Source organism: Dicentrarchus labrax, unplaced genomic scaffold (assembly GCF_905237075.1).
Source record: "Dicentrarchus labrax unplaced genomic scaffold, dlabrax2021, whole genome shotgun sequence".
Lineage (NCBI taxonomy): Eukaryota > Metazoa > Chordata > Actinopteri > Moronidae > Dicentrarchus > Dicentrarchus labrax.
In genome coordinates, this window is record NW_026136710.1 from 24,670,714 (window position 1) to 24,686,829 (window position 16,116).

Consider the following 16,116-nt stretch of genomic DNA (forward strand, 5'->3'; position numbering starts at 1 on the left):
AGGGCTGGGTCCTTGCTGCAGCGGGTTGGACTGACTCATGGCCCTCTGTTGTGTGTTGTCCCACTCTCTCTTCCCCCTTTCCTGACACTCTTCAGCTGTAACTATCGATTAAAGGCAATAAAAGCCCCCAAATAAATACATTTTAAAAAAACACTGTCGAACTGGTGTTCAAAAAAACAGCAAAGGTTGGATTCCCTTAAAGACATACTCAAAAATACCCTATAGTGTGCCTTCTAAGGTGATAATCCTAACCCTGACTATGCTGTTTCACCATAAATGCATCACAACTTTCTGCGCCACTAAAAAAGACTAGATGAAATTAAAAAAGGAAAAGGGTTGGTTTAGAGGCATTTTGATAAACAATGTGAGCACTGTCCTGTGGCTGCCTCAGCTCTGGTGGTCTGCATTTGGGTCATTTCTTGTGTTGCCATCCACTCCTTCATTTGTGAAGCAAGTCTCTCTCTGAGAATAAATGCAAAACAATGTCTGGAACAATAAAGAAATCCAATGACGAATTGCACTTTGTTTATAATATTATAGTAAAAACAAATGACAAACCAGTTGGTCAACAGAATATATCAGCAAACAAACTAAACAAGGAGCAAAACAGCAGTAGTCAATCACCTCTAGTATGAGGCGCTAACATACAGGACCGGTTCAACAGGTGGGAAAGGCAACAATGGACCAGCGGGGCAAAACTGGAGCACCAAACAACCACAGCAGACAGGATAAGAGCCAAAAGGAGAGAGCATCAGCCAGCAGGTGGCTCAGAGGAAGAGTGGGTCATCCACTAATTGGAAGGTTGTGGTTCGATCCCTGGCTCCTCCCACCACATGTCAAAGTATCCTTGAGCAAGATACTGAACCCCGAATTGCTCCTGAGGCTGTGCATCGGTGTGTGAATGTGTATGAATGAGTTAGTTTCTGTTTGATGGACTTTGCCATCACTGTGTGAATGTGTGTGAAAGGGTGAATGCAGCACGTAGTGTAAAAGCGCTTTGAGTGGTCGGAAGACTAAAAAGGTGCTATACAAGTACAGGTCCATTTACCATCCATTTACCATTTATATAACCTGACCTGATGAGAAGGTTGGCTGGGGAGGAGTCAGGAACGGGGCTGCATTCACAGACACGAGTGAGACTTATCCTCCTACACTAGGGGAGCATTCTCCACCACACTTGCTTGGTTGGCTCATGCTGTATGTAGCCTATTGAAGTTAACAATCTAAAGATAAAGCAGTGATGGAAAATACTCTCAGTGAGGAACTTAAAATGCCAATAAGAGATAGGGTAGGGGTATTCTCTTCTTGGAATAAACAATGCCATTTTGGTTCAAGGTCAGCATGTTTAATGGTCAAAGTTGGAGGGCTGCTACTGCAGCGACCACAGGTTCAAGTCAGACCTATGGCCCTTTGCTGCATGTCATCCCCTCTTTCTCCCCCATTTCATGTAGACTATATCTACAGCTGTCCTATAAAGTTAAGGCAAAAATATATTTTTAAAAGTTATAAAACACTACAACATGGATGTAATGATAACAATATCGATGCCAAAAAAAAAAAAGGGATTTGGAAACAAATATTATAATAATGAATGAAAAATGGGAGGAAACTTTAAAAGCACGACATGAACTAACAATCCATCATGGAGGGAATTTGATTGGAAGGTGAAAATGAACCCCCATCTATCATGCTGTAACCAATGCAAATGTTTTCATTTGTAAAGCTTTCCTGCTGGTGCTGATGTAAAGTCCATTCTCAGTCTATGCATCTACATCACACTGCAGAAGTTGCATACTGGACCAGGGTTGATTTCCAAAATATTTGTGAGGTCACAAATCATGCTTGTAGTCCCCACCTTTAAGCAGATAAATGTGAAAACATTCACAAACTCTGTACATACATGATTCTGCACACTGTAAAGTAACATCACACTATAGTAGCAAGAATAAAAACACATCTTTGACTGGAATTTGTGATGACAACTTCTGAACTTATTTTTTATTTCAAAAGCCTAATGAGCAAAACACATTTAACTACAGTGCAGCAGTTCAGATGAATAATCTGAACACAAAATTGTAATTGAGTATTTCACAGAGCAGGGTTAAACTTGCCTTAAAGTAATAGTTAAGTGCCATGTACCATATTAAATCATTTTGAACTTTTACACAGCATGTTGACAGAGTGTGTGTTTTGTTCTTGTTATTGTTTATAAGTTTTATTGAACAAACATTTTTGGACTACAATAAATTATGTTCCATAATCCAGGTTTAGGACAAAACTATAAAGACATAAAATAAAATACAAAAAGAAACAAAACACAAGAGGTCAATTTAAGCAGGCATAATATGAGAGTTTACATGAGTTAATAGTTTCAGTTAATCTTTGTTAGGTTTTTTAATTATAATATAATAATTTTAGGATTATGATTAAATGAGGAAAAGTCCAAAACATTAAACCCTCCCTCTGTTAGAGTCATGGACATCACTTACATCACTTACCGTCTCAACAAGAGGTTTGGTGTTTTATGTGTTGTCTTGTTTTGGAAAGTCAATGCCAAGAGGTTCACGAACCTTTACGAGCAAGCGCTTTCTTGTGAACATGAGGGCGGAGACATACTGGAAAACAACAGTGAGGTACGCGCATGTAACGCCAGAAATCTCCGATTTGTCTCACATGTTTGACAGGCAGTTTCTCTGACAAATCAACAAACAGTATGTTTTCGCTGAGCATTTAAGAAGATCCTTAAACTGTCAGTGGTGGGGTAAATGCTCACTAAAAAAGACGTGGGTCCATCCATATGGTGTGAGATCGTGTAGATATCGCGCAGCAAGGCAAAATATTGCGACACAACTTTCCCTTGACGGGAAGTGGGTGGTCCAACTCCAGAATCACTCGCAAGTACGTGACAAAAATAATAGCCATCATTTCTTTAACTTGTTTGGTCATTGTTAGGTTTAGCCATACAGAAAGAATGGAATTGATCTAACGAACATTACACAGGAACCAAAATTGACGCCAGTTAACGTTAGGTAAGTTAAGTAACGTTAATCACCCTTGCTTTTGAAGGCGGAAACAATATGGCGTTAGCAGCGATGCCAATGTGAACTCTCAATGCTAACCTAGCTAAATATTTAATTCTGAGAACTGTGACTACTATTTAACGGTATATTGTTAGCCATACGCTAACATTTGCTTTTTGTCTAACAACTTACATTAGTCAATGTTAACTAACGTTAACACATTCTTATCTAGCTAGCGTTAATTATCTTAAGGATGGTAAAGTGAGGTAACGCCATCATAGTTCGTAAGGTTGTATCTATAATGCATAATCATAACGTTACTATCTATAAGAACCTTTTCTGACATTATGGTCTTTTCTATGTTCCTAGCGAGTTGTCATCATGGTGTCTGCGAAAGAGGTCCAGCTGTTGGTGTTATCTTGCCTCATCTTTGCTCTACCCTCTACAGGAGGTCAGTACCATTTTACATATTAACGTCTGGCAGTATTGGGAACTTAAGTAACGTTATTCTCTTTCAGTTGACATATAAACACCAAATCTTCATGTAACTGCAGAGTTTCCCACTGTTATTTGGACATGATGTGACAGCAGGAAAACTCGGGTGGAACTAATAGCGTTAATAGCGTTAATAGTGGCTGGAGGATGGGAAATAAGCACCAGCCAAATACTGTTAATATATGAAAGTATGTGGGGCTGTAACATTATAAATTCTAATTTTGGTCGTGTCATAGGATATCACTTTGTTTGTCTTTTGCATGACTGGGCCTTTTATATAGGTTTATTGTGGTTTATTCAACTATAAGGAGCACACAGAATATAAAAACATTTGAATGTAATCATGTATATACTGAAAGCTTTAATTACTAAAGGGATATTCTTGGCCTCACAAAATGATACAGTATATGAAGGAATCAGAATGTAATTTTTTTTATTGTGCAAACTGCAACGTAATATAAACAGAACATAAAAATAAAAACGATATGCCAAGAACTTCAACACTGTCTATTCTAGCCCCATAAAAGTGGCTGGTAGATGTTGGACACAAAATAATGATTTGCTATTGAGTGGCTGGTGAATTTGAACATTTAGCTGTCAGTGGCTGGTAGATGTTCCCATTTTAAAAAGTGAATTTCCCAACCTATGCTTCAAGGGCAATTACTTTGTGGCATTGTGTATGCTGGCAACATTACATTTATATAGCTCAGTGTTTCTCAAATGGGGGTACTTCTGCAGATGGTACTTGACATTTGTTTTTAAATGTCAGTCATGCATAATTTCTAAAATAATTATACTGTAAGTTCATAAAATTAATGTAAATATATGTTTGATAAACCAGATTTTGTATTCAAAATTGACTGTCGATATTCCAATCATTAACTGCTGTAAACCATCAACTGCAGTTTGATCAGCTGTAAAGTGCAGTTTCCTCCTGCCACTGAGAATCTCAGCGAAGCACAAGCTAATGTTTCTCACTATTTACTATTAATTGTAAGTGCAATTTATCTAATAAAAACATTCAGTGCAACTAGAATGCCGTCTTAATGTTACTGCATGATGACAAAAAATTGGTTTACATGAATGTATTGATGGATTCTTTAACATTTTAAATTAAGCATTTAAGTGTGTTTCTTAATAAATCAGACACTGATTGCCCAGCGGTGTATTGTACATCCTATATAGGCATTTTTATTCCACCAAAAATGTTTTACAGAGGGCAGGGCAAAAAATATTTCAAAGATTTGAGAACTGATTTAATGGACGCTTGTTCACAATGTGACTTACAATAAATGCAGTTAATCTTGTGGATACAAGTAATGTGAGTACATCAACTTCATCAAATAAGCTGAACTGCTTCAAGTGCTACAATTGGGCCAAGATGCAGTCTGAACAGGTGAGTTTTCCGTCTGTGACGAAAGATGTGAGTTCCCGCACTCCTGATGTCAGTGGGGAGCCGGGACAGCAAACAGTTTGGATTTTCTTAATTTAGTGCTAGTCGGTATGACTCAAGATTTGTATCCCATTATTTTTTAACATTGTGATGGTTTCATTGTATGATTTATTTTGAATAACTAAGCCTTAACATAGGTTTATAGTGGCTTATTCTACTGTCAGGAGTACATAGATTATAAAAACATTTTAATTAACATTTACATTGTTAGGTCATTCACATTACAATTAATGATAACAATATAATGTCATAATGTATCTACTGAAGGTGTTGATTACTAAAGGGTTTTATTGTGCAAACTGCAATGTAGTTAAAACAAAACCTAAAAATAGAAAAGATATGCAAACCAACATTGCTTCCTTTTCAAAACAAAATATTAAAGCATTGCACAAGATGAGTGAGAAGAGTTGTTTCAGCTATGCAACAGTATTGTGGTATATGTACAATTCATATCATATAGGAAATTAAAACCAGTATACTGGCTGGGGTATATGGTTTGATCATCTCCTGGATGTGGGAGGAGACTGAGCCATTCAAGTATCATTGTCTTGAATTGGAATTTGAGTGAAGGTGTGGAGGAGTGGTGGAGGATTCTATCTGCAGAGGTTGGATGGCATCAGCCAAAAGCGAGTTGGTGCAGTCTAGGTGCAGGGTGACAAGAGCCTGGACAAGTACCTGCCTACCTTCTGGGTGAGGATCAGATTATCCTCCTGATGGTGTGGGGCATGAGTCTGTAGGAGCAGGTGGTCACAAAAATGTTGGCAGCGAAGGACAGCTGGTCATCCAGTGTCACACCCAAGGTCCTTGCAGTCCAAGCCGGGGACACAACAGAGTTCTCAATGTTAATGGAGAGGATATGGACGGAAGATGCCTTCCCTGAAAGGAGGAGCAGCTTGGTCTTGTTGAGCCCCCCCCCGAGGTTGAATCAAAAAGGACACTGTAATGAACTGCTTGTTGTGGGCTGTTTTGTGTCTGTACCACCTTGAAGGTCTGAGTCAAATGTTGGATCAAAAAGTGGAATACAGTCACATCTTATCAAACTTGCCAGCTGATATACCTCTTACTTTTTGGGTTATTGCTTAGGCTGTGTGTTATTTGCTAGCTCAGCAGTCACAGCAGCATGTTGATTCGGAAAATTTAATTACATTGTTTTGGTGGTTTTCAGAAAATGGCAGCCATTTGGTGATATCCCCAGATTCCCCACAATCTCCAGTGCTAGAGATCGGGACTGACTTTGCAGCTACATGTATGATCACCAACACAGATGAAGTTACAGCAGATGACCTCTACTGGACATTATCTGGAACTGTTGTACCCAAAGAACAGTACACCAGGATCAACAAAACGGCTCTCAGTGTCACTGTCCCCATCACCAGTGAAAAACGGGAATGGTTATTGTGCCGCTGCAAGAATGTGTCAGCCTATGTTGTCCTGAACAAAGGCAGATTTATGCACGGGATCTTCCTTACGAAAGGCTGTAAGTTTTTGTTATCAGAACCTAAAACCCATTGCTGAATTTGATTATTTGTTCATTATTTCTATTAGTTGTGTCTGCTGTAAATATCCTTGCAGACCTACATCCTGTTTTAAATTTGACCTACTGATGTTGTGGGTACAGATTGTTATCAAATATTTAAATACAGGAAAAACATTTGATGAGAAATTCCACCCTCATACTTGTCTCTCATATCTTTAAATGTCTGATAAAAGGGTAGTTTTGTATTAAAAAAATAATCTTAAAAAATAATGTTTAAAAGATGTCTGTGTGTTGTTTGTCCCAATGGCAGATCGTCCTGGGAAACCCGAGAATCTGTCCTGCATAGCAGTTCAAGAGGAAAGGTACATCTCTCCAAACATCACGTGTGTGTGGGAAGCTGCAGGACGTCAAACAGGATTTGTCCCTACAACATACACACTGAATGTTAGATCCAACATGTGAGTACACAGCTATTTTAGCATCATAGCACAGTTTCATCTCTGTTTTGGTACATTTTATGGTGGAACCAAGCTGGCTCTTAAAGGAGTTGAAAGAATGAACAATTGTCAAAAACACTTAGACATTAAACGTAATGTTGGAGCTAAGGCACTTTTCTGTTGAAGTCACACTGAAAATCTAACTAGATAAGACATTATTATTATTATTAGGGACCGAGCACGAACAAGTGCAAGGCCCTATTGTAACCCTTGGAAATATTATTAGGGATCGAGCACTGACAAGTGCAAGACCCTATTGTTCCTGTTAGAATTTTTAGGGATCGAGCACTGACCAGTGCAAGACCTTATTGTTCCTTAAGGAATTATTAGGGATCGAGCACTGAAAGTGCAAGACCCTATTGTTCCTTAAGGAATTATTAGGGATCGAGCACTGACCAGTGCAAGACCCTATTGTTCCTCTAGGAATTATTTTTAGGGACCGAGCCAGCGACCGGCAAGGTCCCTATTGTATTTGCTATGTTTCTTATTATTTTTAGCGCCTTTGACTGCGATTTTGCCCCCCTGAACATATATACGAAAAGTCAATTTTATTTGGCAAAATGGTCAGGCCTGGTAAAAAATTTGATATTCTATGTGTCGCTTTCGGGTTGGCCACTAGGTGGCGCTACTATCATAAAAAATGCGTTTAGGCTAATAACTTCTGCATAGTTTGTCGCACATTCAAAAACCTTGTATCCAAGCGTTCGGTGAATAGAGCTGAATCTTACAATGTAAGCCCCGCCCACTTTCGCCTAGACATTTTTTTTTCTAGAGCACGAAATGTTCGTAAATTACTTTTTTGTGTTCCTGCCATGCGCTTTGTCCGATGCGCACAAAATTTTTCACATGGCATCTGAGGACCCTCATAAAAAAAAGTAATTCAAAGAATTTTGATATTTCAAAAAAACAGCACGTTATAAAATTAGCACTTCCTGTGGATTTTTTGTCAAAAAAGGAAGTGGACCATTTCTCCACATTGGTATGTCCAATTGACACCAAACTTGGGTGCATAGTTCCAGATGTCTTCCTTAAGCATCGTGCACAATTTCAGGCCATCACCACTAGGTAGCGCTCTTAAAAATGAAGAAGTTTATATCTCTACAACGGTATGTGTGATTAAGATCAAACTTGGTACGATGCTTCCCCATGGCTCCCTGAGGCTCACTTAAAAAGGACAAAAAAAATACACCACTAGGTGGCGCTTTTTTGGCATGAAAAATCACTGTGCGAAGACCGTAATAGTTATTAATATGAAATTCACAGGGCACGTGTACAGTAGTGCCTGAAGCTCACATACCAAAAATAGTGTTATCCCTACAGGATAAAAAAAACAGCAGCCCCGGCGCCACGTTTCACCGATATGTACGAAGCTCGGTAGGCACATGTAACATACATGATGTACAAAAAAGCCTCTTGGACCCATACCCGAAACCCCACAGGAAGTCGGCCATTTTGATTTAAAGTTTCACTTTCGGCGAACTTTTCGCGTTGTATTTGAACGAACTCCTCCTAGGGAATTTATCGCATATGCTTCAAAATTTGTGAGTACACTCAAAAAATGGTCCTGATTAAAAGTTGTCCTATTTGTGCATGTACGTTGAAGGGCGAGTCCGTGGCGTGGCATCAAAGTCAGCCATTTAGATTTTTTTGGTCATTTTCTGTAATTTTTCGCGTTGTATTTGAACGAACTCCTCCTAGGGAATTTATCGGATCTACTTCAAATTTAATCAGCGCAATCTAAAGACATTCATGATTAAAAGTTGTGCTATTTACGACATTCCGTGAAACGACGTGTCCGTGGCTTGGCATCAAAGTCAGCCATTTTGCATTCCGTGCTAATTTTCTGTGATTTTTCGCCTTGTATTTGAACGAACTCCTCCTAGGGAATTTATCGGATCTACTTCAAATTTAAACGCCAAGACACGTAAGGCCGACATGTACGAAAATTGGTACGCATGTGTATGATGATAAAAGAAGCAGAAAAGTCTCAAGGACCCATACCTCAAACCCAACAGGAAGTCGGCCATTTTGGATTTTGTGGCCATTTTTGGCGATTTACACACGCTGTATTTGGACAAACTCCTCCTAGGGCATTTATTGGACCGACTTCAGATTTGGACACAGCCATCCAAACACATTCACCATTAAAAGTTGTGCTCCTCAGTTTGTTTCATCCAACATTGTGCCCGTGGCGTGGCGTCCCGTGGCATCCAATTTCAAACCTTCGCCATGAAAGAGGGCTTCTTCATAACTTCTGCGTACATGATCCGATCTCAATGAAACTTCACATGTTTGATAAGAGTCCCGCCCTGAACACGTCTATGTGATAATATTCAGTAAAAGTGAGAGCTCACCTAGTGGTGAAAGGAAATGTCATTTTTTTATACTTTCATGTTCTACTCCTAGTAGGATGATCAGATCAAGCTGAAATCTAGTCAAGAAATGCAAAACATGTTGTTGATGATATTTTTCTTGCTATAACTTGAGTGTACATAGTCCAATCGGCTCCAAACTTCACTTGCCTGATAAGAGTCCCACCTTGAACACTTCTATGTGATAATATTCAGTAATAGTGAGAGCGCCACCTAGTGGTGAAAGGAAATGTATTTTTTGTACTTTTATTTATATCTTAAAGCATATTGACCAGATCCAGCTGAAATTATGTGAGAAGTTCCTTAGGAGGATGAGGATCACATATTATGAATCTTAAGAATTTGCATGGAACCATGTTGCCATGGCGATGCGGCAAAAAAAAAAAAAAATCACACTTTTGGGGGGACTAAACATGCCTGAAAACTTTGCACAGAATTCGGTGGTGGCGAACACCGAGGTGTTGTCTTGGTCCCGTGGATGGGCGTCGCAACATGGCTTAGCCACGCCCCCCAGAGTCAGCCCCCAAGACACGTATGACTGACATGTATGAAAATTGCTACGCATGTGTATCATGATAAAAGAAGCAAAAAAGTCTCTTGGACCCATACCTCAAACCCAACAGGAAGTCGGCCATTTTGGATTTTGTCGCGATTTGCACTCCTCCTTAGGGAATTTATTGGACCGACTTCAGATTTGGACACAGCCATCTAAACACATTCACCATTAAAAGTTGTGCTCTTCAGTTTTTTTCGTCAAACTTCCTGCCCGTGGTGTGGTGTCCCGTGGCATCCAATTTCGATCCTACGCCATAAAAAGAGGGATTTGTCATAACTTCTGCATACATGATCCGACTGCAACGAAACTTCACATGTCTGATAAGAGTCCCGCCCTGAGCACATAGTGATAGCGCCACCTAGTGGCAACAGGAAGTAAGTGTTGCGTGGCGATTTTGAGCTGACGCGCGCCGGGTGCAAGATCCCGTTCAGCGCTGCTTGCAGCTTTAATTATTATTATTATTATTATTATTATTAACAGTTCCATAACCTAACCCTAATTGATGTTTAGACATCAGACCAGAAACATGTCATCATGCTCAAGGCCAAGCCCTTTTTTGGGGGAAAGAATAGAACTTTCACACATGTTAACATGAGAAACAGCAGTGAAACTAGGAACAAGTTTACCAATAACCAAAGCTTTCAGTGTGTGATTTAAGGCAGATAAGGTACATGGAACATACATTTTCACTCTGTGTGGTAAATAGCTGAAAGATGCTTACAGTTACTACTGACGGATAGCTTAAGTTAGCTTGTCAATTGCTAACAGCAATGTAGCAGCAGCAGAAAGCTAAATGTGACTGTTGTCTCTGTGTTTCTCTGTGCTCACTGAAAATCACAAATTGTTTGGAAGACATCCTTGTCCAGTACAAGTGTCTACAAGGGTGATGTAGAAATCTGAATCCTTCAATTCAATTCAATTCTATTCAGTTTTATTTGTATTGCGCCAATTCATAACAGAAGTTATCTCAGGACACTTTTCAAATAGAGCAGGTCTAGACTGAACTCCTTATAACATTTACAGAGACCCAACAGTACCACCATGAGCAAGCACTTAGCGACGGGGGCAAGAAAAAAAACAACTGCCTTTTAAGAGGCAGAAACCTAGGACAGATCCTTCGGCTCTAGGTGGGTGGTTGTCTGCCTCGACCAGTTGGGGGGTGTGTGTGTGTGTGTGTGAGAGAGAGAGAGAGAGAGAGAGAGACACAGCAACAACAACTACACTAATAGTAGTGATTGATGAAGAAGACAGCAACGATGGGGGACAACGAGCAGCGACAACAGCAACAACAGTAACCGTAGCAATTATAATAATAATTAAGCTATCACTATGTCTGAATATTGTCATGTACACGTGTTCGGGGGGGGACTGTTATCAAGTGTGGAGCCGATTGGAGAATGTACACTCAAGTTATAGCGAATTCGTGTTTTGTGGCGGTCCATCAAAATTTCCCGCCACCCCACAGACACGCCCCCTCACCACAGTCAACACATATCATCAACAATGTGTTTTGCATTTTATAAGTAAATTTCAGCTGGATCTGATCATCCTGCGAGGAGTAGAACATGAAAGTATAAAACGTGATACTTCCTGTTACCAGTATGTGGCGCTATCACTATGTCTGAATATTGTCATGTAGACGTGTTCAGGGTGGGACTGTACACTGAAGATATGAGTACTATCTGTTTGATGGCCAATCGGTGGAATTCGACACGTCGTCACGGGCACACAGTTAAACATACAGTCACAAATAGCACAACTTTTGATAACCAATGTGTGTAGACTGAAGTGATCAAATTTGAAGTCAATCTGATAAAATCTGTAGGAGGAGTTAGTTAAAACAGAAGCCCTTAAATGCCGGAAATAGCATCACAGTTTGACATTCGATTCAACCTGGCCAACTTTGAGGGAAAGCCATGGACACGCCCTTTAACGTACAGTCACAAATAGCACAACTTTTAATCAGCACCATTTTTTGACTGTACTGACCAATTTTGAAGCAGATCCGATAAATTCCCTGGGAGGAGTTTGTTCAAATACAACGCGAAAAGTTAGCCGAAAATCAAAATCAAAATGGCCGACTTCCTGTGGGGTTTCAGGTATGGGTCCAAGGGGCTTTTTTGTACGTCCCGGCATGTTACACGTGCCTACCGAGTTTCGTACATATCGGTGAAACGTGGCGCCGGGGCTGCTGTTTTTTTATCCTGTAGGGGGCGCTACAAACACATGATTTTTGGTATGTGAGCTTCAGGCACCACTCTACACGAATTTCATATTCAATTCAATTCAATTCAATTTTATTTGTATAGCGCCAATTCATAACAGAAGTTATCTCAGGACACTTTTCAAATAGAGCAGGTCTAGACCGAACTCTTTAACATTAATTACAGAGACCCAACAGTACCACCATGAGCAAGCACTTGGCGACAAGGGCAAGGAAAAACTGCCTGTTAAAAGGCAGAAACCTAGGACAGATCCTCCGGCTCTAGGTGGGTGGTCGTCTGTCTCGACCAGTTGGGGTGAGAGAGAGAGAGAGAGAGAGAGAGAGCGACAGACAGACAGACAGGTGCACAGCAACAACAGTATTGGCAATGGCAGTCAAGCAGGACCATGGCAGGAGGCTCCACCAGGATCCATGAGAACCTGCGAGACGAGAAAGCACAAGAACTCCGGGGAAGAAGTGGAGTTAGTAACATGCATTAAAGGGACATGAATGAGTGCAGAAAGAGAGAGGAAGAGAGTAGCTCAGTGCACCATGGGAAATCCCCCGATAGTCTAGGCCTATAGCAGCATAACTAAGGGATGGTTCAGGACTCACCTGATCCAGCCCTAACTATAAGCTTTATCAAAGAGGAATGTCTTAAGCCTACTCTTGAATGTGGTGAGGGTGTCTGCCTCCCGAACCACAACTGGAAGCTGGTTCCACAGGAGAGGAGCTTGGTAACTGAAGGCTCTGGCTCCTGTTCTACTTTTAGAGACTATAGGAACCACAAGTAGCCCAGCATTCAGAGAACGTAGTGTTCTAGTGGGGTAATAGGGTACTATGAGCTCTTTAAGATATGAAGGGGCCTGACCATGAAGAGCTTTATAGGTGAGGAGGAGGATTTTAAATTCAATTCTACATTTTATAGGGAGCCAATGCAGAGTAGCTAGTACAGGAGAGATGTGATCTCTTTTTCTAGTTCCTGTCAGTACTCGTGCTGCAGCGTTCTGAATTAATTGGAGCGTTTTAATGGACTTATTGGGGCAACCTGATAATAAAGAGTTGCAGTAATCCAGCCTTGAAGTAACAAATGCATGGATTAGTTTTTCTGCATCTGTCTGTGATAGTATGTGTCTAATTTTTCTAATATTACGTAAATGAAAGAAGGCAGTCCTAGAGGTCTGCTTTATGTGGGAGTTAAATGACAAATCCTGATCAAAGATAACTCCAAGATTCCTGACAGTGGTGCTAGAGGCCAAGTTAATGCCATCTAGAGTGACTATATCTTTAGACAATGAGTCTCTAAGGTTTTTGGGGCCAAGAACAAGAATTTCGTTTTTTTCTGAGTTTAACATCAGAAAATTGCAGGTCATCCAGGATTTTATGTCCTTAAGACATGTTTGTAATTTAGATAATTGATTAATTTCATTGGGTTTGATTGATAGATATAACTGCGTATCATCTGCATAACAGTGAAAGTTAATGGAGTGATTCCTAATAATGTTGCCTAAAGGGAGCATATATAAAGTAAATAGTATTGGTCCAAGTACAGAACCTTGTGGAACTCCATGACTAACTTTAGTATTTATGGAGGATTCATCGTTAACATGTACAAACTGAGAACGATCTGATAAGTATGACTTAAACCAGGTTAGGGCAGTTCCTTTAATGCCAATTTGATGCTCAAGTCTCTGTAAAAGAATATCATGGTCAATGGTGTCAAATGCAGCACTAAGATCTAATAATACAAGTACAGAGACAAGTCCATTGTCAGAAGCAGTCAGAAGGTCATTATTAACTTTAACCAGAGCTGTCTCTGTGCTATGATGAACTCTAAATCCTGACTGAAAATCCTCAAATAAACTATTGTTATGTAGAAAGTCACACAACTCTTTGGCGACTACTTTCTCCAGAATCTTAGAGAGGAACGGGAGGTTAGAAATCGGTCTATAGTTGGCTAAAACCCCTGGGTCAAGAGTGGACTTTTTAAGAAGGGGTTTAATTACAGCTACTTTAAAGGACTGTGGTACATATCCTGATAATAAAGAAAGATTAATCATATCCAGTAAAGAAGTGCCAATTAAGGGAACAACTTCTTTAAGCAGCCTAGTTGGGATCGGGTCTAACAGACAGGTTGATGGCTTCGATGAAGAAATGATTGAAGTTAACTGATGAAGATCGATAGCAGAAAAACAGTCTAAATATACATCTAAGTTTACATTGACAGAAATCCCTGAACTTGGAGAGCCACTGATAACTGTTGATGGCAGTTGGTGATTAATTTTTTCTCTAATAGTAATAATTTTATTATAGAAGAAGCTCATGAAGTCATTGCTACTTAAGTTTATGGGGATATGTGGCTCGATAGAGCTGTGACTCTCTGTCAGCCTGGCTACAGTGCTGAAGAGGAACCTAGGGTTGTTCTTATTTTCTTCTATTAGTGCTGAGTAATAGGCTCCTCTGGCATTACGGAGGGCCTTTCTATAAATCTTAAGATCATCTTGCCAATTTGAGCGATATTCTGATAATTTGGAAGAGCGCCATTTCCTTTCAGATTTCCTAGCTATTTGCTTTAACTGGCGGGTTTGGTGGTTATACCAAGGTGCTAGTCTCCTATGTTTTAATAATTTCCTTTTTATAGGAGCGATAGAGTCTAATGTTGATCGTAGTGAGCCTGTAGCACTATCGACAAGATTATCAATTTCAGAGGGACTAAAGTTGTTATAGGACTCTGTTAAATTCAGACATGGCATTGAATTAAACACTGAAGGAATCTCCTCCTTAAATTTAGCTACAGCACTGTCAGATAGACATCTGCTGTAGGAAGTTTTGCCTAATGGCTTATAATCTAATAGTATGAATTCAAAAGTTACTAAATAATGGTCAGATAGGAAAGGATTATGTGGGAAGACTATTAAATGTTCAATATCAATGCCATAGGATAAAACAAGGTCAAGAGTGTGATTAAAACAATGAGTTGGTTTATTTACACTCTGACAGAAGCCAATTGAGTCTATTAATGATATAAATGCATTACTAAGGCTGTCATTGTCAACATCCACATGAATATTAAAATCACCTACAATAATTACTTTATCTGATTTAAGGACTAAGCTTGATAGAAACTCTGAAAATTCAGATATAAAATCAGAGTACGGTCCAGGAGCGCGGTACACTATAACAAATAGAACTGGCTGCAGTGTTTTCCAGTTTGGGTGAGAAAGACTAAGAACAAGGCTTTCAAATGAATTATAATTTAGTTTAGGTTTAGGGTCCATTAAAGTGCTCGAATCATATATAGCTGCTACTCCACCTCCTCGGCCTGTGCCTCGAGGAATGTGAGTATTAATATGACTGGGGGGGGTGGATTCATTTAGGCTAACATACTCCTCGTGGGACAACCAGGTCTCAGTAAGACAAAGTAAATCAATATCATAATCTGATATTAATTCATTCACTAAAACAGCTTTAGAGGACAGAGACCTGATATTTAACAGCCCACATTTCATTCTCTTATTTTGTGCTACTGAGGAGTTGGTTTTAATTTTTATTAGATTTTTATGTTGAACTCCTCTTGTTTTTATTTCTTTAAATAGTTTAGGTGGTCGGGGGACAGACACAGTCTCTATGGGGTTTTGGGTGGGTGACTGTTCTAAAGAAAGCGCAGAGAAGTGTGTAAGACAGCAGCTCTGCTTCCTGGTCCTAACTCTGGACTGTCAGGTTTTAGAGATAAACTTCGCCATATTCCTAGATAAGAGAGCCGCTCCATCCAAAGTGGGATGGATGCCGTCTCTCCTAATCAGACCAGGTTTTCCCCAAAAAGGCTTCCAGTTATCAATGAAGCCCACATCGTTTGCTGGACACCACCTCGACAGCCAGCGGTGGAATGACGACATGCGGCTATACATGTCATCACTGGTCACATTGGGGAGGGGTCCAGAGAAAACTACGGTGTCCGACATTGTCTTAGCAAAGTTACACACCGACTCCACATTAATCTTAGTGACCTCCGATTGGCGTAAACGGGTGTCGTTACCGCCGAC

General features: G+C 40.0%; 1 protein-coding gene and 1 long non-coding RNA gene across 4 annotated transcripts in view; one reads left to right on the top strand and one right to left on the bottom strand.

Annotated features, from left to right (window-relative positions):
* Positions 1-2,748: 2,748 nt before the first annotated feature.
* The window catches only part of il6st (interleukin 6 cytokine family signal transduce), a 36,810-nt gene continuing 23,442 nt past the window's right edge, over positions 2,749-16,116 (top strand). Inside the window, exons 1-4 of one of the 3 annotated variants that reach the window (XM_051412278.1) lie at positions 2,749-2,898; positions 3,390-3,471; positions 6,134-6,445; positions 6,756-6,903. In XM_051412278.1, coding sequence (XP_051268238.1) covers positions 3,402-3,471; positions 6,134-6,445; positions 6,756-6,903 — 530 coding nt within the window. In that variant the 5' untranslated portion in view covers positions 2,749-2,898; positions 3,390-3,401. Of the gene's footprint in view, positions 3,030-3,389; positions 3,472-6,133; positions 6,446-6,755; positions 6,904-16,116 lie in introns of all 3 variants that reach the window. The other 2 variants (XM_051412277.1, XM_051412279.1) reach the window with 2 other exon arrangements.
* Positions 12,368-16,116, bottom strand: part of LOC127370389 (uncharacterized) — a 55,853-nt gene continuing 52,104 nt past the window's right edge. Inside the window, exon 2 of the long non-coding RNA XR_007886216.1 lies at positions 12,368-12,688. This is a non-coding gene — a long non-coding RNA (uncharacterized LOC127370389). The remainder of the gene's footprint in view (positions 12,689-16,116) is intronic.